We start from the raw sequence: 25,963 nt of genomic DNA, 5'->3' as shown, positions 1-25,963 counted from the left end.
GTCTCTATATTCTATTAAAAATGCATGTTTGGTAAGATATAATGAAATTCTTGTTATTTCCAAATTCCAAGTTCACATGAAAGATCCAGAGCCTTTTTTCAAATATGAACATTAATTCTTAATTCACATGGTTATGTATTTATTAAATGACAGACTTAAAGTAGGGAAATATTTTTTATAAAGATAATAATAAAAAAAAAAAATTGGAATTTAAATCCCAGTGTCTTATTTATTGATACATGTATTAGAAAAAATATTCAAGCAATCATATTATTTAAATTCACATGTGAATCAACTTATTAGGTCTCATTTATGGGTGTTATGTTTTCTGGTATGCATGTCTTTTTGTTTGTCCATCTGTCTGTCCCTCTTCAGGTTAAAGTTTTTGGTCAAGGTAGTTTTTCATGAAGTATAAGTCCAATCAACTTGAAACTTATTACACCTGTTCGCTATGATATGCTAGAGTTTTACCATAATTTCATGATCCATTGAACATAGAAAATGATAGTGTGAGTGGGGCATCCGTGTACTATGGACACATTCTTGATTTTGTGGTGTTTTACTGATCACAAAACATATTTAGCAATGAAAATAAACTATATATGGTAAGATATTTCTTTATAAAATTGATTTTTCTTTTTACAGAATCCTTCTGAACAGAAGACTAGATTATCAGGTTATGGGGTAGAACTGGCAATTAAAAGTCAGGAATATAAAGCTAAAGACGATACAAAGATTGAAGGTATAATTTTCAGCAGAGCAATGCATATAAACAAATATATGTATGTTATTTATTTATATATTTTGTCTTTTTTAAGTGTTCAAAAATATTTGGTTTTATCATGTTAGTCCTTTAATAAATCAAATTGCATGATGTATAGATATGTAAAGTATATGAAATATGTATTTTTTGGCATTTTGCATTGTTTTTAATTTTTAAGAAAATACCTGAATCTTTTAATAGCAGATTGTAAATAAATACTTATGGTTTAACTTTTTAAAAACCAGGTGATGGAACGAAAGAAGAAGATGAAGTGATAGAAGGAGAAGATGAAATTCAAGGATTTATTTTCTCAAAACTTAAGTAAGTTTTATCAAAAATAAAAGTATTCTTTTCCATTAGTTGAATAACAAAATTGCACACATGAACATAAATAAGATTTTTCATTGAAAAAGAACTGAACTCTATAATGTCATATAACAAAAATAAAAATATATGTACAATATTTTAATCGATAAAAATTCTGTATCAAAGAATGCAAGCTTATTCACAGATTTAAGCATAAATTTTATTTATACATTTTTAGAGATTTATACCCAGAAAAACAGGATGATTTGAAACAATTTAGAAAGCATCTCAGAGAATCTTCTACAGAACTGACAGCATTGAAAGTATGGCAGTTACAAGGTATGATTGAAAACTAAATTGGGATTTATAAAACTATATTGGGATTTATAGCATTTGAGAAATTTAATTATATAGTTATTTTTCAATCTAAATAATGATCATATATTTCACAAAAGTAGTACTTATTTTGTTATTTATTACACTCACCTGCCTATATCAGCCTCAGTAGTTTCTTGATAGTTCCCATATCATGGCTATGAGACATGAGCAAAACTCATCAGTTAAAGTAGATCTTAACCAGCTTACTATTGTTTGGAGAGACTAGAAATAGTAAAATAGATAGAATATTGGGTCTTCAGTGTATATATTCAATAAATCATCTGTCATTTCTGACTTACAATTGATATTTTTCAATATCAGTGGTAAACCTAATAATATCTCAAAGATCACTTTGATAAATATAAATGAGACTGCGTGTGTTTATGTAATTTGTAACAAATATTAACAATTTTTTTTCTTTTTATTTAACAGATTTGAGTTTGCAGGCTGCACAAACTGTATTGTTATCTGAAGGTCCAGAAGCTCTTAAAAAGTTACAGGATATCAGTCAAAACTTTCCTTCTGTTGCCAGGTAAATGTCGATTGGTATTGTTACAACTTGTTTGGTATTAATCTAACCATGTGTCTTGAAAATCATTGCTTTATGAATAGTTTTGTTACCATGATATAAAAATTATTGTCAATTGTGTCAAGAAATTTTCATTGCCTTGATTGAATATAAAATTTTGAAATAATAATGAAAGAATTTAGCATAAAATAAAAGATTCATAGTTTCTGCCTTTCAAAAGTATTTACAGAATGCACATGTTTTGTATGCAAGTGATTTTATTCTGGTTCATCAGTGAAAACATATTTTATACAATTATTTTAGTGTACTTATTTTCTATATCAATCTTGCCTTCCATGAAACTTACTGGATTATATTTCAGGACTTTAGTAAAAGTACCAGTCAAGAAAGAAATGAAAAAAGAAATAGAGAAAAATCAACAGGTATATGTTATAAAAAGATCATAAAAAAATTCTGCTCATGATGATTTCAGATAAATACTAGTATTCATTTAAAAAAATGAAAATATTTATATGTAGAGTATTAGTTGTATGAAATTATTTTTTAGGAACTGCTTGAAAAAATCTTAAATTATTGCTTAAATTCATAGACAGGTAGATGCAAGTTTGGTTTGAATTTGGCAGATCTGAGTTGTTTTTTGGAGAGCTGTGCCATTTTATTATCAAAAGTTTTGTTCTCCAGATATTACTTCATCATCAACTGTTGTTAGTGGAATTTGAATACCAGCGATCAATTTCACAAACAATTGTACAATTTGAAAATACTTGTTATTTTATATGAACATTCTATTGTCACTTAGGGGCCTTGGTGTCCAACTGGTCTAAGTAATTACTACTGTAATCACTAGCTAGTCAACACTAAGGTTGTGAGTTGAACCCCACTTGTGCGGGTGCACTCGACTCCAATTTTAATTGACTAGGATTGTCAGTTTTCCTATCGAAAGGTTGGTGGTTTTCTCTGGGCACTCTGGCTTCCTCCATCAATAAAAACTGGATACCACGAAATAACCTAAAATCTATGCTAAAAGTTACTTCAAAAAAACAAAAATCAAAAAATCAAATCTAGTGTCACTTACAATCAATGTTAATCAAGACATGTAAGATTTTTTGTGAAAAGGACAATAGATGATTTAACTCTATTTGTGGGTTAAAAGAAAGAAAAAAAAATTGTGATACACATTGATTTGTTTAAAAAAAAAGATGTAAAGAAGTTGGTTAAGGTGGTATGGGAGTCTAAAATAAAAATGATAGAATTTGTTCATACTTTGCCAAAACATAGTATCTATTGATACATGTTTAAAAATATAATAAAAATAATAGGTCACCGCGCATTTTCTCAAATTACACATTTTGTATGGATTATACAGGAAAAAACACCATTTTGTGATTAAAAACTATAAAAAATGATAGAATTGTAAAATAAATTAGGAAAAGATAGCTTTCAGACAATGCTTTAAGAATACCAAAAGAAAAGATAGGATCACCGTACATTTTTTCCGGCTAAAATAAAAAATAGGAAAATTTCATGTAGAATCCTTCAGAAAATGCACTGTTTAAGAGTTACCTTCCCTTAAAATGCAAATTCAAAAACATTTAAAAACAACCAAAAATAATCAACACTTGTAAAAATATAAATATTTATAAGTTATGTTCTTATAAATTGGATCTTTCAAATGAAAGTTTACATAAGATAACTGCATTCCTGCATCAAAATTTAAAAAATGAGTTATTGTTTATTTTCAGTATTTTGAGAATTACCATGGTATATCACCAGGAGACGCTGCCCTGTATGTTAATGGTTTACCAATAGATATAGATGTATATGATATGTTTACATTCTTAGATGTAATGAGATCAGAGGCTAAACTGATGCAAGGATTATTTTCTTTAGGTTTTAAGGTATGGAGTTTCTTTAATGATTTATTACTTAGAAAATATTATAAACTGTTGAAATTAGATGTACTGATTTTGTAATTATGATATACATTATATATAAAACTTAGATTACTCTACTCATGATAGTCATACTATTAATTTGTATAAATTTATTATTATAGAATTAAGAAGTGATAATTAAATTTCATGTGAAGCAGCTATAGAAATCAGTTTAATATGATTTTTCACACAGCACACTAGTTCAGAAAATTATGTGCTTTCCTTGAAATTAACTGAAATATGCTTTCTTGATGTGATAACATCTGCAATGGATTGTCCAATAGATGACAAATTTATTTGTTTCCTAAAGGTTCTTATTATGCCTGAAAATATTATTAATGATTTTAGATACTATTAGCCTATAGTCTTTTAATGTATGTATTTTACATTGTTTTCAGGGAAATGATTTATCCCAGTTGATGAAGTTAGATCTGTCAGGAGAAACAGAAAATTTTGCACTAGATATTAGGCATACTGCCATTAAAGTAAGTAGAAAAAGTGGTAATCAACTATAATTTGAACTGTAACTAAGAATTTGAACTACTTCCCCTTTTAAAAAGGTTCTGAATTCCAACATGAATTAACATTAGACCAACACCTGGTGATTTCACAACATAGTGAGTGCATTGAGGTGAACATTCTAAAGATCCTATCCTTACCCATGTTTATCAATTTATTTATAGCATAAGTGTATACTCAGGTATAGAAAGTATATGTCAAGGTCAAGAACATCATTTGAATAAAAAAATACTGTAGATACTGAAAGTAGTTGAAGATGTAATGCTTAATGAGAGCAATCTTTACCTCCTTAGTGCTTGCAAGTACTATGATTTTACATGGTATTGTCGGATAGCTTTATAATTTAATTCAGGTGAACTTAGTATATAATTTCTATTTCTTTTTCAGTACATAAATGATTTAGAAAAAGACAAAAAGTATAGTAACTGGCCAAGCAGTGTACAAGATTTACTGAGACCTACATTTCCAGGGATGTTACGACATGTTGCTAGAAATATATTTCATTTGGTAAGTAAAAGGCAGATACAAGTTAGTTTACTTATATTATTTACAGATATCAGAAACTTGATTATTTTCTTTTAGGTTCAAATTGGATATGCAACAAGCAACACAAGAAGACAAGTTGAGACATCTAGAGATCTACCTGTAGTTTTAAACAATAGACAACCATCTTAACCCGTTTTCAAGCTCTATCTTAACATAGTCTAAGTCTTTTATTAAAAAGTTTTCTTAGAGACTTGCAAACAACTTTGATAATCTCAAAAAATCTAAATGGATATTGAAATTAAGAAAAAAAGCACAAGCAACTACAAACTTGGTTCATGGTTTGGCACCTGAGCATTTGAGAATGTTAAACTTATTTTGTAAATGCTGAACTTGAAATCTTCCCCTTTCTTTTTCTTTTTCTTAATAAGTGTATTAGCAGGAACTTCACTAAAAAGGAGGTCTATTCCTAATCTTTATTTGTCAGTTCAGTTCATTTCTTTTCTCTTATTCATATTGTATTTAGATATTGAAATGATAACATCAGATACAGTTCTTATTTCTGGTTTTATAAAAGTATATTACATTTTTTTCTCTGTAGGTTTTCATTGTTGATCCATTGGATAAAGAGAGTAGAGAACTGGTTAAAATGGCTGAAGCATTCATTGTTCACAGTGCACCAATCAGAGTAGCTGTTGTATTCGTAACCAATGATGATATGAAGGTTACAGGACATGATGATGCAGGTGTGGCCCTGTCTAGGGCATATGATATACTTAGTCAAGAAGAGAATCATGGGAAGGCTTTATCATTTGTCACTGATGTAAGTAAAATCGTAATAGTATTGATTTGATCAAAGTATATGAAGATATTAGCATTAAAAGTACATTTTAGTTGCCTGTATCAATGGAAGATACTTAGAGGACATTTTACAGTTGTCTGGTAGCAATTGTACATTTGGTTAACATGCAAACTATTGATAAGGGTGGTTGACTTTTAAAATTGTAAGGTTCAGCTTTAATGTTCTTTTAAAGAAATTGCCAATAAAAAGATGTTTTGCACTTTAAAATCATTGATTATTTATAATATTATACTTTTTTTTTTAATCAAATGCAGGTGTATGAAAAAGTGAAGTCAGGAACCATTGCACCAGAACAAGTTGTTGAAGAGTTTCAAAAGAAGTATAAAGATCATGACTTTGAAATGATATTTGGTTCTGATGATGAATATGATACAAGCAGAAAGGTAAGTTTTTGTCGAGCCTGCAACTTTTGTTGCAGAAAGCTCGACATAGGGATAGTGATCCGGTGGCGGCGGCTACGGCAGCGGCGGCGGCGTTAGCTCACTTCTTAAAAGCTTTATATTTTAGAAGGTAGAAGACCTGGATGCTTCATACTTTGTATATAGATGCCTCATGTTACGAAGTTTCCGTCAGTCACATGTCCAATGTCCTTGACCTCATTTTCATGGTTCAGTGACCACTTAAAAAAAAAGTTCAGATTATTTGTAATGTTGAATTCTCTCTTATTATAAGTAATAGGATAACTATATTTGATATGTGCGTACCTTGCAAGGTCCTCATGTCTGTCAGACAGTTTTCACTTGACCTCGACCTCATTTCATGGATCAGTGATCAAGGTTAAGTTTTGGTGGTCAAGTCCATAACTCAGATACTATAAGCAATAGGGCTAGTATATTTGGTGTATGGAAGGACTGTAAGGTTTACATGTCCAACTGGCAGGTGTCATCTGACCTTGACCTCATTTTCATGGTTCAGTGGTTATAGTTAAATTTTTGTGTTTTGGTCTGTTTTTCTCATACTATATGCAATAGGTCTACTATATTTGTTGTATGGAATGATTGTAAGGTGTACATGTCTAGCGGCAGATGTCATGTGACCTTGACCTCATTTTCTTGGTTTAGTGGTCAAAATTAAGTTTTTGAGTTTTGGTCTTTTTATCTAATACTATATGCCATAGGTCAACTTTATTTGGTGTATGAAAATATTTTATGATCTTTATGTCAGTCACGCAGCTTTTATTTGACCGTGACCTCATTTTCATGGTTCATTGCACAGTGTTAAGTTTTTGTGTTTTGGTCTATTTTTCTTAAACTATAAGTAATAGGTCAACTATATATGTTGTATAGAAGCATTGTTAGCTGTACATGTCTGCCTGGCATGGTTCATCTGACCTTGACTTCATTTTCAAGGTTCATTGGTCTTTGTTTAGTTATCTTGGTTAATGTTAAGTTTATGTGACAGTTGTAATAAAGCTTAGCTTTATACTAAGGATTATCAACATAATATCAATGATTAATATAGAAGGCGAGACATTTCATCGTGTCCACTCTTGTTATAAATATTTATGGGAAAATATAGGATTAAGTTTAAAAATAACTACCGCAGACCTTTTACCATTCTATTGATGTTAATAAATTATAAAATGACTGTTTGTCAGTACTCTACAGAATATCAACTTTGCTTTTTGGTCCTTTAAATTTTTTCAAAAAAGTATGGATAAAGGTCCAGAAATTTCAAGATTCTTGATATGATTATAAATATGACTGTAGAAGTGAAAATGACAAAAGAAACTGCATGCATGAAAATCAGTCTTGCTTTTGTAATAATTTTTTAAATGAAATTCTGAATTTCTTTTTTAGGCAGCTTTAGATTATATAAAAAGAGCAGGACTAAAGGATTTCCCCCAGGTATTGTTGAATGGTGTTCCACTGAAGGATAAATATTTAACAGAGAATACATTTGAAGAGGGAGTTGTATCAGAGATCATGGCACAGACACCAGATATACAGAAAGCTGTTTATAATGTAAGATATCAATTCCATTTAGTGAAACATGGTTATGTCAGTGTCCTTTTAAACTGAATATTTTGTGAAGATGTTAAGCATATTTTGTGTAGATTAGAAAGGTTTTTTAAGTAAATTGCTAAGAATGTTTATATTGCATTGTGATATATAGAGTGCAGTTGCAAAGGTTTATTTATATTAACTTTAGGTTAGTTATATTGTATTATACTTTTTAATTCCTCAGAAAGTTGCAGTTTTTTTGTAAAGAATAAACAACATTAAAAATATTTGATAAAATAAAAAAAAGCAATGATAAAAGGTTTAAAAAAGATTAGTATAAACATCTGTATTTAAAAAGATTAGTATAAACATCTGTATTTTAAAAAGATTAGTATAAACATCTGTATATTAAAAAGATTAGTATAAACATCTGTATTTTAAAAAGATTAGTATAAACATCTGTATTTTCCAAATATTTTTTAACCTTATGAAAGATAAGTTGATCAATGGTCTTTTTGACATGAAAAATCAAGAAAAGAATAAATGATTTTATAATCAATTATTTAGTTTTTTATAAACTTAATATATTCTATAGGGTAACCTACATGATGGCAACAATATACATGAATGGTTGATGCAGAAAAGTAATGTGCTACCCAGATTAAACTCTCGAGTTCTGTCTCCACCAGTCAAAACACTAGACCTGACGGTTAATATTGGTAAGGCACTTCTAATTGGAATATTTGTTAAAAGAGAAAATTATAAAAAAACCTCTTTGTTCAATAATGTTTAGAGGCGTCCAGAAGAATAGATCGATCAATGTGACTACAGGTAACAGATAAATGAATAGATCAATCAATGTGACTACAGGTAACAGATAAATGAATAGATCAATCAATGTGACTACAGGTAACAGATAAATGAGACTGATTGATTGTTAGTGTTTAAAACCACCTTCAGGATCTTTTGCATTATCATAAAGGCCAGTGGTGGAGGAAACCAAAGAACCCACGGAAGTCAATGACCCTCAGCAGGAAGACTGGCAATCTTAGTGGATTAAGATTGGACACCAGGGCTCCTGCTACTAGTGGAGTTCACACTAGTGACTAACAACCTTGGTGTTAACAGGCTAGGGATCACTACAGATGAACTTCTCAGTCCATCTGGCAAACGAGGCTCCTAGAAGAATAAGAGGAGAATTCTAAAAATGGCCACAACATTGTCTTACCATGCAGATATATTTAAGTATTCTATCCACATGCATTATTATGATGTACAGCTTAGTTTTTATACTTCTGCTTGCTGTTATATATATATATATTATAATAAATGATAGTAAATAAAAAAAATTGGCAGGGTAAACTATTACAAATATGTTCAGATAAGTGACAAAATGTTTTGAGAATTTCTGAGGTTATTTTATACATCTAATATTTCAGATGGTGGCTCCTTTGATGATGTGGATACATTTGGATTACTTACTTCAGATGACATGACAGCTGTTATGGCAGAAAATATGAAATACATGCAGAGAAGAGGTAAAACTTTATTTTTATGCCCCACCTACAATAGTAGAGGGGCATTATGTTTTCTGGTCTGTGCCTCCGTTCGTCCGTCCGTCCGTTCGTCCATCCGTCTGTGCCTTCCATTCGTCCGTCCGCTTCAGGTTAAAGTTTTTGGTCAAGGCAGTTTTTGAAGAAGTTGAAGTCCAATCAACTTGAAACTTACTACACTTGTTCCCCATGATATGATCTTTCTAATTTTAATGCCAAATTATAGTTTTGACCCCAATTTCATGGTCCACTGAACATAGAAAATGATAGTGCGAAGTTCAGGTTAAAGTTTTTGGTCAAGGTAGTTTTTGATGAAGTTAAAGTTACATCAACTTGAAACTTAGTACACATGTTCCCTATGATATGATCTTTCTAATTTTAATTCCAAATTAAAGTTTTGACCCCAATTTCACGGTCCACTGAACATAGAAAATAATAGTGCGAGTGGGGCATTCGTGTACTATGGACACATTCTTGTTATGTACTGTAAATTCAGAAATTATTGCGTGCATTTATTATAGCGATTTTGTCATTTTAAACTTAAATGCGATTTTAATTTTTACGATTTTGAGAAAAGTCCTGCTTAATTCAAATAAAATAAATACAAAATGCGAGTTTTAATTATTGCGTTTACAACTCTGTTGCATTATTCGCAATAATAAAAATCTCGCAACAATTTCTGAATTTACAGTTCTTAATAAAGAGAAGAGGTGAAACACTATTTTTATGTACCCAATGAAGTTTTGAATGTTTATATGGTCTTGAAAGCACAATTCCTTCCACATGACTGGACTGATTTTTTTTAAATATACACAGTGGAAGTACAATGCAAGATGATACATATCTAAGGATTATAATTTTGATAGTATAACTTGAGATGGGTATGTTTTTGTGATCTCTAAATGATCCTACAATTTTTGTTTCAACTTAAAAAAAAATGAAATGGTGCTATATTTATTTATCCTGATAATCAGCTTCAAATGATAGCAAACATAAATTATACCTCATTCTAGGCGTGGGGCTATATTGCATTCACATTGTCTGACTGTCATTTAAATAACTCTCAGTTAAAGATAACATTGAAAGTAATCTCTAATTTCTCTAATTTCAGATAACATTGTATTAAGAGCAGTGACCATGTGGGTGGTTTGTGATGTAGAAACAACAGAAGGGAGACAACTCCTATATAATGCTATTAAGCAACTGGTAGGTTTATATCTAGTCAATATCTTTTATTTTTGTATACAACGTATCAAATTCATACAAAAAACAAAAGAATCCCAGCTTTAATTTACAAGATATAGACTTGATATAAGATTTTATTTTGATAATTATATAATATATTTTAATATTATAATATTTAGTATATCTTGATTTCTGTTAAGATATTTATTTATCATTGTATAAAATTTAAGTTTAATTTTTGTTAAATGCTAATCTGTCCATCTGCAATTGTATATAATGACTGAAGTAAATTAAGAGTAAAGATTATCATTTTGGTTTGCATGATTCAAATACATGTATACGTTTTTTAAAGCATTTGATTGAAAAAAAACCAAGTTATGAGTTGTTGTTATTTTGTTGTTTATAGAAACATTCCCATGATTTGAGGGTTGGTGTGGTATTTAATACTGAAGTAGAAGAAGGCAAAGATTATATGATCAGTAAGGCTATTTTCTTAGCTCTCAAAACATTAGACACATCAGAAGCCAAGAATTTCATCACCAAGCTGGTGAAGGAAGAAAATGTCAAAGATTTGGTTGAAGCTAAGAAAACACTCAGAGATTTTGAAGTCAGTGTAAGTATGACAGTCTGTTATATAGAAACATTTATAAGAAGTAAAAAGTAAAATTACGAAAATACCAAACTCCTATGAAAATTCAGTACTTAAAGTCCATTATCAAATGGTAAAATCAAAGGCTCAAAATAACTGTCATACTCCGGACTTGGTACAGGCATTTCCTAATGTAGAAAATGGTGGATTATACCTGGTTTTATAGCTAGCTAAACCTCTCACTTGTATGGGAGTATTTTTGGAGATTTTACCACAAATGTGTGGTATTTTGGAGAAATGTTTACTTGTTACAAGTTTTATGAAATTAGAAATCTCTATGGAATTATGTAAGGTTACCCTGATAAACATTATACCAGGTTTAAGAAAAAACCATGCACAAACATAAAAATATAAACCTGAGTCTGTCCAATTGTGCAGAAAGATTTTTACCTGTCAATCTTAGGATAATTGTGTTGCCTTGTTTGTAATTTAAGTTTTAATTAAATGATATGCTTAACTTTTGGAATCAAAGCAATAACGCAAAGCAAATCTGAACTTTAAGGAGGCTCGGGTATAAAAAATTCAGAAAAAAATTAAACAATTATTTTTCACTACAAATATTATTTATTACCTTAAGTGGTTGTATGACATCATATGGTACAAACATCATTCAAATAAATCAATTTGTGTTGGCCCCAGATGACTTTTGAAATGAAGATATCATTGAAAAAGCTCCAAATTATCTCCCTTTGATGCAAAAATGCCATTTTTTTGGCATTTAAATTGAAATAGCTCATCAGTGACCTATATTTATGCCCCATTTATGGGCATTATGTTTTCTGGTCTGTGCGTCCGTTCGTCCGTCTGTTCGTTCGTCCGTTCGTCCGTCTGTCCCGCTTCAGGTTAAAGTTTTTGGTCGAGGTAGTTTTTGATGAAGTTGAAGTCCAATCAACTTGAAACTTAGTACACATGTTCCTTATGATATGATCTTTCTAATTTAAATGCCAAATTAGAGTTTTGACCCCAATTTTACGGTTCACTGATAGAAAATGATAGTGCAAATTTCAGGTTAAAGTTTTTGGCTTCAGGTTAAAGTTTTTGGTCAAGGTAGTTTTTGATGAAGTTGAAGTCCAATCAACTTGAAACTTAGTATACATGTGCCCTATGATATGATCTTTCTAATTTAAATGCCAAATTAGAGTTTTGACCCCAATTTTACGGTTCACTGAACATAGAAAATGATAGTGCAAATTTCAGGTTAAAGTTTTTGGCTTCAGGTTAAAGTTTTTGGTCAAGGTAGTTTTTGATGAAGTTGAAGTCCAATCAACTTGAAACTTAGTATACATGTGCCCTATGATATGATCTTTCTAATTTAAATGCCAAATTAGAGTTTTGACCCCAATTTTACGGTTCACTGAACATAGAAAATGATAGTGCAAATTTCAGGTTAAAGTTTTTGGCTTCAGGTTAAAGTTTTTGGTCAAGGTAGTTTTTGATGAAGTTGAAGTCCAATCAACTTGAAACTTAGTATACATGTGCCCTATGATATGATCTTTCTAATTTAAATGCCAAATTAGAGTTTTGACCCCAATTTTACGGTTCACTGAACATAGAAAATGATAGTGCAAATTTCAGGTTAAAGTTTTTGGTCAAGGTAGTTTTTGATAAAGTAGAAGTCCAATCAACTTGAAACTTAGTATACATGTTCCCTTTGATAAGATCATTCTAATTTTAATGCCAAATTAGAGAATTTATTCCAATTTCACAGTCCTTTAAACATAGAAAATGATAGTGTGAGTGGGGCATCCGTGTACTGTGGACACATTCTTGTTTTAATTATAATTTTCAAATAAGCTGTATTTAAACTAAACTATTGTAAAATTTGAGCTATTTCTGTAATAAAGTTATTTTTATGCCCCACCTACGATAGTAGAGGGGCATTATGTTTTCTGGTCTGCGGCTCCGTTCGTCCGTGCGTCCGTCCGTTCAGGTTAAAGTTTTTGGTCAAGGTAGTTTTTGATGAAGCTGAAGTACAATCAACTTGAAACTTAGTAAACTTGTTGCTTATGATATGATCTTTTTAATTTTGAAGCCAAATTAGACTTTTGACCCCAATTTCACGGTCCACTAAACATAGAAAATGAAAGTGGGAGTTTCAGGTTAAAGTTTTTGGTCAAGGTAGTTTTTGATAAAATTGAAGTCCAATCAACTTGAAACTTAGTACATATGTTCCCTATAGTATAATCTTTCTAATTTTAATACCAAATTAGATTATACCCAATTTCACGGTCCATGGAACATGGAAAAGGATAGTGCGAGTGGGGCATCCGTGTACTTTGGACACATTCTTGTTTTAATTTCAATATTGCCTCTATTTCTCCTATAAGTTCAACAGAAGAAAGGTACCTTTACAAAAACGTATGCTTCTTTCGAAGGCAGACTGTGAGCCTAAATGAACAGCGACCCTATTTTTATGCCCCATTTATGGGCATTATGTTTTCTGGTCTGTGCGTCCGTTCGTCCGTTCGTTCGTCCGTTCGTTCGTCCGTTCGTTCGTCCGTCTGTCCCGCTTCAGGTTAAAGTTTTTGGTCAAGGTTGTTTTTGATGAAGTTGAAGTCCAATCAACTTGAAACTTAGTATACATGTGCCCTATGATATGATCTTTCTAATTTAAATGCCAAATTAGAGTTTTGACCCCAGTTTTACGGTTCACTGATAGAAAATGATAGTGCAAATTTCAGGTTAAAGTTTTTGGCTTCAGGTTAAAGTTTTTGGTCAAGGTAGTTTTTGATGAAGTTGAAGTCCAATCAACTTGAAACTTAGTATACATGTGCCCTATGATATGATCTTTCTAATTTAAATGCCAAATTAGAGTTTTGACCCCAATTTTACGGTTCACTGATAGAAAATGATAGTGCAAATTTCAGGTTAAAGTTTTTGGCTTCAGGTTAAAGTTTTTGGCTTCAGGTTAAAGTTTTTGGTCAAGGTAGTTTTTGATGAAGTTGAAGTCCAATCAACTTGAAACTTAGTATACATGTGCCCTATGATATGATCTTTCTAATTTAAATGCCAAATTAGAGTTTTGACCCCAATTTTACGGTTCACTGAACATAGAAAATGATAGTGCAAATTTCAGGTTAAAGTTTTTGGCTTCAGGTTAAAGTTTTTGGTCAAGGTAGTTTTTGATGAAGTTGAAGTCCAATCAACTTGAAACTTAGTATACATGTGCCCTATGATATGATCTTTCTAATTTAAATGCCAAATTAGAGTTTTGACCCCAATTTTACGGTTCACTGAACATAGAAAATGATAGTGCAAATTTCAGGTTAAAGTTTTTGGCTTCAGGTTAAAGTTTTTGGTCAAGGTAGTTTTTGATGAAGTTGAAGTCCAATCAACTTGAAACTTAGTATACATGTGCCCTATGATATGATCTTTCTAATTTAAATGCCAAATTAGAGTTTTGACCCCAATTTTACGGTTCACTGAACATAGAAAATGATAGTGCAAATTTCAGGTTAAAGTTTTTGGTCAAGGTAGTTTTTGATAAAGTACAAGTCCAATCAACTTGAAACTTAGTATACATGTTCCCTTTGATAAGATCATTCTAATTTTAATGCCAAATTAGAGAATTTATTCCAATTTCACAGTCCTTTAAACATAGAAAATGATAGTGTGAGTGGGGCATCCGTGTACTGTGGACACATTCTTGTTTATTCCATTTTTTTATTGAGTATAAGATAAAGTTCATTTCATAGAAAAATATTGCGAAATCCTATATTAATTAAATAAATTGATTTAGACCCAAGAACCACCTTAAATATGGAGAAATTTATATTATAACAAACATCAGATGTATTCTGTTGTAAGATAATTATTACTGCATGCATTTATAGGTTAAATATGATATTTTTATTTACAGGGAATGGATATGGATAGTTTCTTATCTCAGCTTGATAATTTATCAACCCATTTTCTGAGAGTCCATAGACTGTTTGTTAGATCTGTCCTAGGATGGAGAACAGAAACAAGAGGACTGGTCACTAATGGCAAGGTAGTTATAGAGTAAAGTCAATTCAGGTAGCATACATTTTTTTGCATACATTTTTCCATCATAAAAATATGTATTTGATAAATTTTCATTTGTTACATGAATTAATGGATATAACAACTTCATGTATTCTGTTAACATGGAAACTTTCGTGTGGGGGTTAATTTCACTTATGTTGTGCTACTTAAAATACACAATAATATTCTATGTGTGAATAGTTAGTAGAAAGTAACAATTCTGGTGAATTTATGGTTAAATGTATAATTAACCCAATGCTATAAGTTTAGGTATTGAAATTGCAGAATAGCAACCTTTGAAAATATCCACATTTAAAGTAAATTCTCTTCGTTGGTGATAGCGTTCTCATTAATCACTGCTTTCACTTGTGTTGTGTTCATTTTCATAATAGGTTATAGGAGCATTTGACGACACTGAAGAATTTACAGAAGAGGATATTGCATTGCAAGAAAAATTTGTTTTTGAGAAAGGAGCAAAGAAGATCAAAGAAAGAGTAATGAAGATGGGAATTTTAGATGAAAGGTATAAATACATTATCTATAAGGCTTTTACAACCCTGCTAACTATAAAAATAAGGGCATTGAATTATTATAACTAAATTGCAATGCTTTACCTTGAAGTTATAAGTAAAACAAGTATTTTGTTAATTTTGTGTTTAATTTTCCTATTCCTTTCTTAAGAGGATCAAGGATATCATGTGCAGTCATGGATGTTGAGTTTTAGATATAAGAAGATGTGGTAAGAGTGCCAATGAGAGAACTGTCCATCCAAGTCACAATTTATAAAAGTAAACCATTATAGGTCAAAGTACGGTCTTCAACAAAGTACTGTCTACTATGATATAAAATATCACATCAAGATGCCACCTGATTGTAAGCTGCCTGTCAAAAATTAGGAATTTCATATAAAATTTAAAAATTGGTTCGACACAAGGAATAACAATATTTTTATTTTCTGAAGCCGTTAATTATGAATTTTAAATCTTTTACAGAGGAAGTGATATGGTGATGAAAGTTTCTGCTTTGTTGTCATCTAAAACCTCTACTTCTGAAAGAAAAGAAATCAATTTCCATGCAGATGAACACAGGTAAATACTTCAAATAAATATTTTTATACCACTGCAAAAATTTTTGCTGTTGTATATTGGTATCACGCCTGCGTCATCATCATTGTCTGAAGACGGATGGTTTCCTGATAATAACTTTAGTATTAGTATATAGAAATCAATAAAATTTGAACCACAATAGGAAGGTTTGGTTTGATTATGGGGGTTGTGGTCCCGTGGTTTAGGAATTAGGGGCCCAAATTTCAGGACTATATAAGTATTTCAATTGCTCTGAAATTGTACCACAATGTCTATACCATTAAGTAGAAGGTTGGGATTTATTTTAAGGGTTATGGGGCAAACAGTCTAGGAATTAAGGGTCAATTAGGGGCGAAAAACAAGCATTTTTGAAGTTTCGGGACAATAATTTATGTTTAACTGTATGGATCTCTCTGACATTGTACCACAAAGTTCCATTTAATGAAGGGAAGGCTTGGTGTCAAGTTTCGGGTAATATCCCTGAACATATAGGAATAAGGGGCCAAAAAGAAGGGTTTTTTATACGACCGCAAATTTTGAAAAAATTTTCGTCGTATATTGCTATCACGTTGGCGTCGTCCGGCGTCCGAATACTTTTAGTTTTCGCACTCTAACTTTAGTAAAAGTGAATGGAAATCTATGAAATTTTAACACAAGGTTTATGACCACAAAAGGAAGGTTGGTATTGATTTTGGGAGTTTTGGTCCCAACATTTTAGGAATTAGTGGCCAAAAAGGGCCCAAATAAGCATTTTCTTGGTTTTCGCACTATAACTTTAGTTTAAGTTAATAGAAATCTATGAAATTTTGACACAAGGTTTATGACCACAAAAGAACGGTTGGGATTGATTTTGGGAGTTTTGGTCTCAACAGTTTAGGAATTAGGGGCCAAAAAAGGGCCCAAATAAGCATTATTCTTGGTTTTCGCACAATAACATTAGTTTAAGTAAATAGAAATCAATGAAATTTAAACACAATGTTAATGACTACAAAAGGAAGGTTGGTATTGATTTTGGGAGTTTAGGTCCCAACAGTTTAGGAATTAGGGGCCAAAAAGGGACCCAAATAAGCATTTTTCCTGGTTTTCGCACCATAACGTTAGTATAAGTAAATAGAAATCTATGAAATTTAAACACAAGGTTTATGACCATAAAAGAAAGGTTGGGTTTGATTTTGGGAGTTTTGGTCCCAACATAATAAGGGGCCCAAAGGGTCCAAAATTAAACTTTTGTTTGATTTCATCAAAATTGAATAATTGGGGTTCTTTGATATGCTGAATCTAACTGTCATGACTGTGTATGTAGATTCTTAACTTTTGGTCCCGTTTTCAAATTGGTCTACATTAAGGTCCAAAGGGTCCAAAATTAAACTTAGTTTGATTTTGACAAAAAATGAATCAGTTAGGTTCTTTGATATGCTGAATCTAAAAATGTACTTAGATTCTTGATTATTGGCCCAGTTTTCAAGTTGGTCCAAATCGGGGTCCAAAATTAAACTTTGTTTGATTTCATCAAAAATTGAATAAATGGGGTTCTTTGATATACCAAATCTAACTGTGTATGTAGATTCTTCATTTTTGGTCCTGTTTTCAAATTGGTCTACACTAAAGTCCAAAGGGTCCAAAATTAAACTTAGTCTGATTTTAACAAAAATTGAAATCTTGAAGTTCTTTGATATGCTGAATCCAAAAATGTACTTAGAATTTTTATTATGGGCCCAGTTTTCAAGTTGGTCCAAATCAGGATCTAAAATTATTATATTAAGTATTGTGCAATAGCAAGTCTTTTCAATTGCACAGTATTGTGCAATGGCAAGAAATATCTAATTGCACAATATTGTGAAATATCAAATTTTTTTTTAATTAGAGTTATCTTTCTTTGTCCAGAATAGTAAGCAAGAAATATCTAATTGCAAAATATTGTGCAATAGCAAGATTTTTTTTTAATTGGAGTTATCTTTCTTTGTCCAGAATCAACTTAAATCTTTGTTATATACAATATACAATGTATATTCACTTTTTACTACCAACTGATAAATTAAAATAATCTTTACCATTCAGTGATAACAAGCAGTTTTTTTACATCTTAATATTTTATGATGTATTTAAATGAGTAGTTATTGTTGCAAACTCCATTAGAAATTTTAATTGAGATTAGTTTTGGAATAAGGGAAAGGGGGATGTGATTAAAAAAATTGGGTTCAATTTTTCTCATTTGAAATTTCATAAATAAAAAAGAAAATTTCTTCAAACATTTTTTTGAGAGGATTAATATTCAACAGCATAGTGAATTGCTCTAAGAGAAACAAAAATTTTAAGTTCATTAGAACACATTCATTCTGTGTCAGAAACCTATGCTGTGTCAACTATTTAATCACAATCCAAATTTAGAGCTGAATCCAGCTTGAATGTTGTGTCCATACTTGCCCTAACCGTTCAGGGTTCAACCTCTGCGGTCGTATAAAGCTACGCCCTGCGGAGCATCTGGTTTTAGTTTACAGACACTTGTGTTTAAGTGTATGGATCTCTCTGAATTATACTACAAGGTTTCTTACTACAAATAAAAGGCTGGAATTGAGTTTTGGGGTTCTTGTCCCTAGGGGTTTTTCAATAAGTGAGGGGCCTCTGAAACTGCTGGGCCAAATTTGACCAAACTTGGCCACAATCATCATTGGGGTATCTAGTTTAAAAAATGTGTCCGTTGACCCAGCCAAACAACAAAGATGGCCGCCATGGCTAAAAATAGAACATAAGGGTAAAACGTAGATTTTGGCTTCTAACTCTGAAACCAAAGCATTTAAAGCAAATCTGAGATGGGGGTAAAATTGTTTATTAAGTCAAGATCTATCTGACATGAAATTTTCAGATGAATCGGACAACCAGTTGGTTCTTGGGTTGCTGCCCTAAATTGGTAATTTTAAAGAAATTTTGCAGTTTTTAGTTATTATCTTGAATATTATAATAGATAGAGATAAACTGTAAACAAATATAATGTTCAGCAAAGTAAGATCTACAAATAAGTCAACATGACAAAAATTGTCAGTTGGCCCCATAAGGAGTTATTGCCCTTTATAGTCAATTTTTATATGATTTTGTAATCTTTTACAAAAATCTTCTCCTCTGAAACTACTGGGCCAAATTTTACCAACCTTGGGCGCAATCAGCATTGGGGTATCTAGTTTTAAAAAAATGGGTCCGCTGACCTGGCCAGTCAAGCAAGATGGCCACCATGGCTAAAAATAGAACGTAGGGGCAAAATGTAGATTTTGGTATGTATCTCTGAAATCAAATCATTTAGAGCAAATCTGACAAGGTAAAAATGTTCATCAGATTAAGATCTCTCTGCCCACACATTTTCAGACAAATTGGTTTTTACCAAATTATGATTAATTGCATGTTTTTTTAACTTCATCAGACAAAGTTGAATGAATGCAGATATACCAGTATTTGGGGAAAAAACTCTATCCACATCTATTGATGTGTAGTTTGTCATGTGTTATTGAAATGATGAAATATGTCTTTTTGTTTTAGTGTATTGAAGATTCTAGGAGATACAAATGAGCCTGCCTTCCAGATAGAGGCTATTGTAGATCCTGTTTCCAGTGAAGCACAAAAATTAGCTCCAATTCTCTTGGTTAGTAAATTTTATTTACTTAAAATTCATAGTTTCATGTGGTTATTTGAATGTAAAAAATGCTGCGGAAGCGTGTGTAATAAAGCAGTTGTCTGAGGGTTGTTTAAATTATTCCAAAATCTATCTTAGTATCTATCTCTACCTTTAGCTGTTTGAATTTATTAGGATTGTTACAAGAGTATTTTAAGCAATCTTTAGCTTTAATTTAATCTGATTATTGACGTGTAACATAGTGAGTAGGATAACTGTTTAGCTTATTAATTGCTTAGTAATACAACTTATTGCTATTTGTTTGCCATTATAGGACTTGAATGATATTCCTGTAAAATTTGATGTGTTTTATTGTAGGTTTTGAAAAGAGCAGTAAATGTTGATATAAAAATCTTTATGAACAGCAGGGATAAATTATCAGAGATGCCATTAACTACGTAAGTTCAAACTTTGCAGTATAAGCTTATAGTTCAACTATTCAATATTGAAAGGATACTGAAGGTACTACAGTGTAAGGGTTTTTAACTGGTTATTCATGTCAAGCTAATTGAAGTTGGTTAATATTGTTAAAATTCATTAACATAAAAACTGATCATATAATTGAAATAAAGTGTATCCCTACCTTTCCTCAACACTTAGTCCAACCATATTGTGGGTACCTCTTGCTACACATTGAATGATTTTCAAAAGGGAATATTTGACAGCTCAAAAATACAAAAGGCTATATATGATTGCTTCAACTAAAAAATCAAAGACAGATGAACAAATGAAACTACAGATGAATAAAAGATGTATGGGGAATACATCAGTTATTATGAAGAAATTTTAAACTAATTGCTTCTTTTTATGTTTTGAAAGAATATTTATGACGTTGAAATTAACATGTGTTTGTATTATGGTAGAGTGACTATGCAGTAAAAACTAGTTATATATTTTTATCAACCATGAAAACTCCATGTTATTTGAATCTTAGTTCAATTTTAATACAAAAAAGTATTAGATTAACATAAATTTCTATACACATTTGATAAATGCTTTTTTTGTCATAATGTTATTCTTGTTTACACAGATATTACCGGTATGTTTTGAGCCCAGATGTAGAATTTGAGCCAAATGCAATGTTTAAGTCTGGACAGAAGGCAGTATTTACAGGACTTCCACATAAATCTGTACTGACCTTAGGAATGAAGTGTCCAGAAAGTTGGATGGTAGAATCGGTCAAGGCATTATATGATCTGGATAATATACTGTTAGAGGAGGTATGTTAACCTGTAATTTCTTGTTACTGTCAGTATTGAAAACTCTGGTTATAAAATATTTTTCATTTCAGATATTTTTGCACTAAATCATCATTGCTTTCTATTAGGTGATTAAATGATTCCTCCTGGACCTGTTGACTTTGAGAGTTATCATTCAACCAATGTTCATATTTTCACATATTATAAACAAGCTAGAGCAGGGGCATTTGTGTCCTTAGACAGACACATTCTTCTTATATTTAGATATTGCTTCTAATATGCATGTTTTAAAAGTCATTCTTGAGCATTAAAATTTGATAATTTGTATAAATAGTAAGTGTATAGATTTTATAAAATAATGTTTTTATTATATTTAAGGTCGATAGTGTTGTACATGCAGAGTTTGATTTGGAATATCTTCTGTTGGAGGGTAAGACCTTATCAGATTAATTAAAGTGCTTAAAAAGTTACCAATATTTCATTTTTCTCTGCTGTTGTTGTTTCTGGCATAAAGCCATCTGGAAGTTTAAAAAAAATAAAAAATCCAAATATATTAAATTAGTCATGATCATTTTACAAATAAAAGGAGATGCAAAATATCCTGTAAAGAGGTTTATTTTGGCAGATTTGAAATTTTTAGTTTTCAAAAGCCAAGTCACTTCACAAGAATTTAGTTTCACAATTTGACCGTCTTCTTATGTTCAATTTGAATCCGGCTCAAATATTTTCTCTTATTTTAAACTTGTTTCAGTATTCCCCTCTCAAAAATCAAATTATGGATATATTACACTGAAATATTTTGAGATATGAAATAACCTTGTACATGTATAACAAAAAATCATCCTGATTAATAGGAATTATCATAGTATTTCTTATACATGTACCTAATCAATAACCATCTCAAATATATTTCAAACATTTACTTTCTGTATATTTCCTATATTTCTCAGGAGCTGCACATATACTTGCAAACAATGGTAAAAGTAATGTCTTTTTTTTTTATAAATTTTCCCCCCAATTATAGGTAAAGGATGTATTTCCACAAATAAAATAGTTTATTCATTTTGTTAATTTTACAATTTAATATGCCAGATTCTCTATTATAGCCATAGAATATCCTTATGCTTTTATTTGTTCAACTAATCCTAGCTGTCGTGTTACTGTATTTCTGTTTTATTTTCTCTACACTCTGTTTCATTTTTTTTCAAACTAAACCCAGAAAAAGGATCTACAAAAAAATTCTATTTCATTCATCGTAGCTGCTATTTTCCTTTTTACTGAGAAATAAAGGTTGATAGCTAATTTAAAAATCTCACTGTCACATTTTTTCCCACTTTGATGATAATAAGAAAATACTGTGTAGTATGTGAGGTGTTGGGTATGTGAGCATGCTCATTTAAGTTCTTTAATCAATTTTGATTGTCTCTTTGTTTCTTAACCTAAAATGTAGCAACTTTTTATGTCAATATTCTACTCATTTTTAGCTCACTTGGCCCAAGCTATTGTCCATTAAACATCCGTGCAATACCCTCGCCTGAATACCAACATTTTTTTGCGTTTTTGCCAATTTTCTTGAAAATTTTAAATGATAGAAACTGTAATAAGTAAAAATGATCAGCATGACAAGATCTATAAATATGTCAACATGACTTAAAAAATGTCAGTTAACTCTCTATGGAGTTATTGACCTTTGATAATCATTTTTACCGAAAATTATTGAGAAAATAATAAGCATTTTGTCCTTTATCACAGGTAACACCTGTCTCACAATAACCTAAATGTCTCTCCCTTATAAACTTGCAACACTAACATTAATCTCTTCTGTTTTTATACCCCCGCTTTGAAAAAAAGGGGGGTATACTGTTTTACCTCTGTCTGTCCTTCGGCCAGTCCGTCAGTCTGTCCGTCCCATGAATATTTTTCGTCACATTTTTCTCAGGAACTACACTACCAGGATTTCTGAAATTTGGTTTCAGGCTTGATATAAGTCAGCTATACTGTGTGATGCGTTTTCAGATTCATCACTCGACAACTTCCTGTTTACCGAACACTTGTATCATTTTTACACCTGATAGCCAAGTTGAAAATTTTTCGTCACATTTTCTCAGGAACTGCACTACCAAGATTTCTGATATTTGGTTTCAGACTTGATATAAGTCAGCTATACCGTGTGTTGCGTTTTCAGATTCATCACTCGACAACTTCCTGTTTACCGAACACTTGTATCATTTTTACACCTGATAGCCAAGTTGAAAATTTTTCGTCACATTTTCTCAGGAACTGCACTACCAAGATTTCTGATATTTGGTTTCAGACTTGATATAAGTCAGCTATACCGTGTGATGCGTTTTCAGATTCATCACTCGACAACTTCCTGTTTACCGAACACTTGTATTATTTTACACATGATAACCAAGTTGAAAATTTTTGTCACATTTTTCTCAGGAACTACAATACAAGGATTTCTGAAATTTGGTTTCAGGGTTTATATAAGTCTGCAATACTGTTTGATGTGTTTTCAGATTCATCACTCGACAACTTCCTGTTTACCGAACACTTGCATGATTTTAAATATGATAGCCAAGTTGAAAATTTTCGTCACATTTTTCTCAGGAATTACTATACAAGGATTTCTGAAATTTGGTTTCAGGATTTATACAAGTCAGCTATACCGTGTAATGCATTTTCAGATTCATCACTCAACAACTTCCTGTTTACCGAACACTTGCATATTTTTACACTATTAAAATTATCCACTTGCGGCGGGGGTATCATCAGTGAGCAGTAGCACGCAGTTTCACTTGTTAGAATGAACTTTTAATGTTATTTATTATCTATAGGTCATGGATCAGATGGTACATCAGGTCAGCCACCACGAGGTCTACAGTTTACTCTTGGGTCTAATTCTACACCTATGGTGGACACCATTGTTATGGCTAATCTAGTAAGTATCATAAGATAAAATTGAGAATGAAAATGGGGAATGTATCAAAGAGACAACGACCCGACCAAAGAGCGGAAAACAGTCAAAGGCCACCAATGGGTCTTCAATACAGCGAGAAAATCCTGCACAAAGGTGTGCTCCAGCTGGCCTCTATTGAAAAATAATTATTATGTACTAGTTTAGTGATAATGGATGTCATACTATACATCGAAATATATAAAAAAAACTGAAATTAAATATCACACAGAACTTACAAAGGACAGAGGCTCCTGACTTGGGACAGGTGCATCAATTATTTGTGAAAAGTGTTTTAAGTCACTATAACAGCAGCCCAACAATACAAGGCTTTTAAAAACACTATTGTCCTATAATCTTATTGTTGTACTATTAAAAGTAGAGGTTTTGTGATATTTAAAGTGACTTTTAAAGTTTCACAATAAAATGTATCAGTAAATGTATCAATCTTTCCATCTTTCCACATTGCATACATATTCTCTATACATATGGACAATGATCTAATCATACTTCTATCCTTTTGAAAATTATACAAATAGTCATACCAGATGCTGATATTTAATTGAAACATATCTGTAATTTTAGCAGTTTACAAAGGTTTAAATTTAAAACATTCTTTCTGTGTATATATCAAATAATGTTTTTTTTTCTTTTCAAGTTCTTTGGAGTATTTTTAAACCCCTCTTACGAAAGTAGGGAGTTATGTTTTCCTATCTTTGGTTTCATCCATCTTTACAGTATTAAGAAGAAAGGTAAATTTTATATATAGTCAGATATCTTTGAATTTACCTAAAATAAAATTTTATGTTCTGTTTTATAGGGATATTTCCAGCTAAAGGCCACACCTGGACTTTGGCATCTGAGACTGAGAGAAGGAAGGTCCAGAGAAATATATGATATTGCAAGGTATATTCTTTAGTGTTTTCTAACTATAGAGTCATCATGAATAGAATGTAAAGTTTGGTTTACATGGAGACATCAAGAAAAAGAAGTTGACAGTTGTATTGTTTTCAAACTATTTACAATGAAGCCTTATATGTATTAACCAGGTTATTTTGCAGAGGGTGGTAAAAGGTTATTTTCGTGCAACGTGTTTTGCCATTTTTATTTCACCTGCAGCCATGAAAAGGGTTCGTTATTCACCTTGTTTCGTGAAATTGGTAAAAAGATCAATGTGCAAGACATTTTTAATTGTTCGTTCATCGTAAAATGGCAATTTTATTTCGTGTTCTTCCGTGCAGATACCCCCTTTATGCCCCTCTTTGCAGCTTGTCTGATTAATTTATATTTTATCAAATTTTCTGGTGACTTTACCTAAAAACTTTGGACTTACCACATGAGTAGTGCATGTGTGTCAATTTCTCATACTGAATATGAAGTTTAACAACCAACAATCACGCAGTCACCCTTAACAGTGTTTATTTCTGTTTTTCAGTCATGAATATACAGACACCCCTTCAGATTCAGATGATGTCGTCATTTCTGTCAATAGTTTTAAGAGTAAAATTATTAGAATCAAAGTAAGTATACCTGATATAATGTCAAAAATAATTTAAGGTTAAGTTTACCACACTTTAATTGGTTGATTCCTATTTTCATTTTCTTTTTTTTTTGATTGAGGGGGGAGGGGGGATGAGGAGGTGACATTTTTTTTTTTGGTTCAGGGGAGGGGATGACAATTGTTGGTGTTTGGATAGTTTTGAAATTATGTTGCATGCAGTGGGTTTCAAAATAAGATCATAATTGGTCCTACCCCACATAATATTTAAACAAAAAAAAAAGAAACCTTTTGAAAAGTACATAATTTCCAATTTGATATTGCATTGTCAACACATTCCTAGTATTATAGATTTCCATATTTTAGCAAATAAAAAAAGATAAGGTCGGTTTTAAAAGTCAGTTGCATAGGGGGGGGGGGGGGGGAGTTGATTCTTATCAACACTATACATT

The 25,963-nt window shown here is 31.2% G+C and overlaps 1 protein-coding gene across 3 annotated transcripts in view; it reads left to right on the top strand.

The window, feature by feature from the left end:
* LOC143068480 (UDP-glucose:glycoprotein glucosyltransferase 1-like) overlaps window positions 1-25,963 on the top strand; it is a 55,638-nt gene that overhangs the window by 16,761 nt on the left and 12,914 nt on the right. For all 3 annotated transcript variants that reach the window (XM_076242574.1, XM_076242572.1, XM_076242575.1), the window contains exons 7-31: window positions 646-742; window positions 1,009-1,084; window positions 1,308-1,408; window positions 1,880-1,979; window positions 2,338-2,398; window positions 3,719-3,874; window positions 4,309-4,395; window positions 4,817-4,936; window positions 5,514-5,735; window positions 6,029-6,157; window positions 7,574-7,738; window positions 8,313-8,436; window positions 9,157-9,255; window positions 10,382-10,476; window positions 10,862-11,068; window positions 14,964-15,095; window positions 15,502-15,632; window positions 16,102-16,197; window positions 19,723-19,825; window positions 20,174-20,253; window positions 20,886-21,075; window positions 21,433-21,484; window positions 23,895-23,998; window positions 24,834-24,919; window positions 25,449-25,533. In XM_076242574.1, coding sequence (XP_076098689.1) covers window positions 646-742; window positions 1,009-1,084; window positions 1,308-1,408; window positions 1,880-1,979; window positions 2,338-2,398; window positions 3,719-3,874; window positions 4,309-4,395; window positions 4,817-4,936; window positions 5,514-5,735; window positions 6,029-6,157; window positions 7,574-7,738; window positions 8,313-8,436; window positions 9,157-9,255; window positions 10,382-10,476; window positions 10,862-11,068; window positions 14,964-15,095; window positions 15,502-15,632; window positions 16,102-16,197; window positions 19,723-19,825; window positions 20,174-20,253; window positions 20,886-21,075; window positions 21,433-21,484; window positions 23,895-23,998; window positions 24,834-24,919; window positions 25,449-25,533 — 2,898 coding nt within the window. The remainder of the gene's footprint in view (window positions 1-645; window positions 743-1,008; window positions 1,085-1,307; window positions 1,409-1,879; window positions 1,980-2,337; window positions 2,399-3,718; window positions 3,875-4,308; window positions 4,396-4,816; window positions 4,937-5,513; window positions 5,736-6,028; window positions 6,158-7,573; window positions 7,739-8,312; window positions 8,437-9,156; window positions 9,256-10,381; window positions 10,477-10,861; window positions 11,069-14,963; window positions 15,096-15,501; window positions 15,633-16,101; window positions 16,198-19,722; window positions 19,826-20,173; window positions 20,254-20,885; window positions 21,076-21,432; window positions 21,485-23,894; window positions 23,999-24,833; window positions 24,920-25,448; window positions 25,534-25,963) is intronic.

Source organism: Mytilus galloprovincialis, chromosome 3 (assembly GCF_965363235.1).
Source record: "Mytilus galloprovincialis chromosome 3, xbMytGall1.hap1.1, whole genome shotgun sequence".
In the NCBI taxonomy this organism is placed as follows: domain Eukaryota; kingdom Metazoa; phylum Mollusca; class Bivalvia; order Mytilida; family Mytilidae; genus Mytilus; species Mytilus galloprovincialis.
Note: the sequence above shows the minus strand (reverse complement) of the source record. Positions and strands in the feature narration are given on the sequence as shown.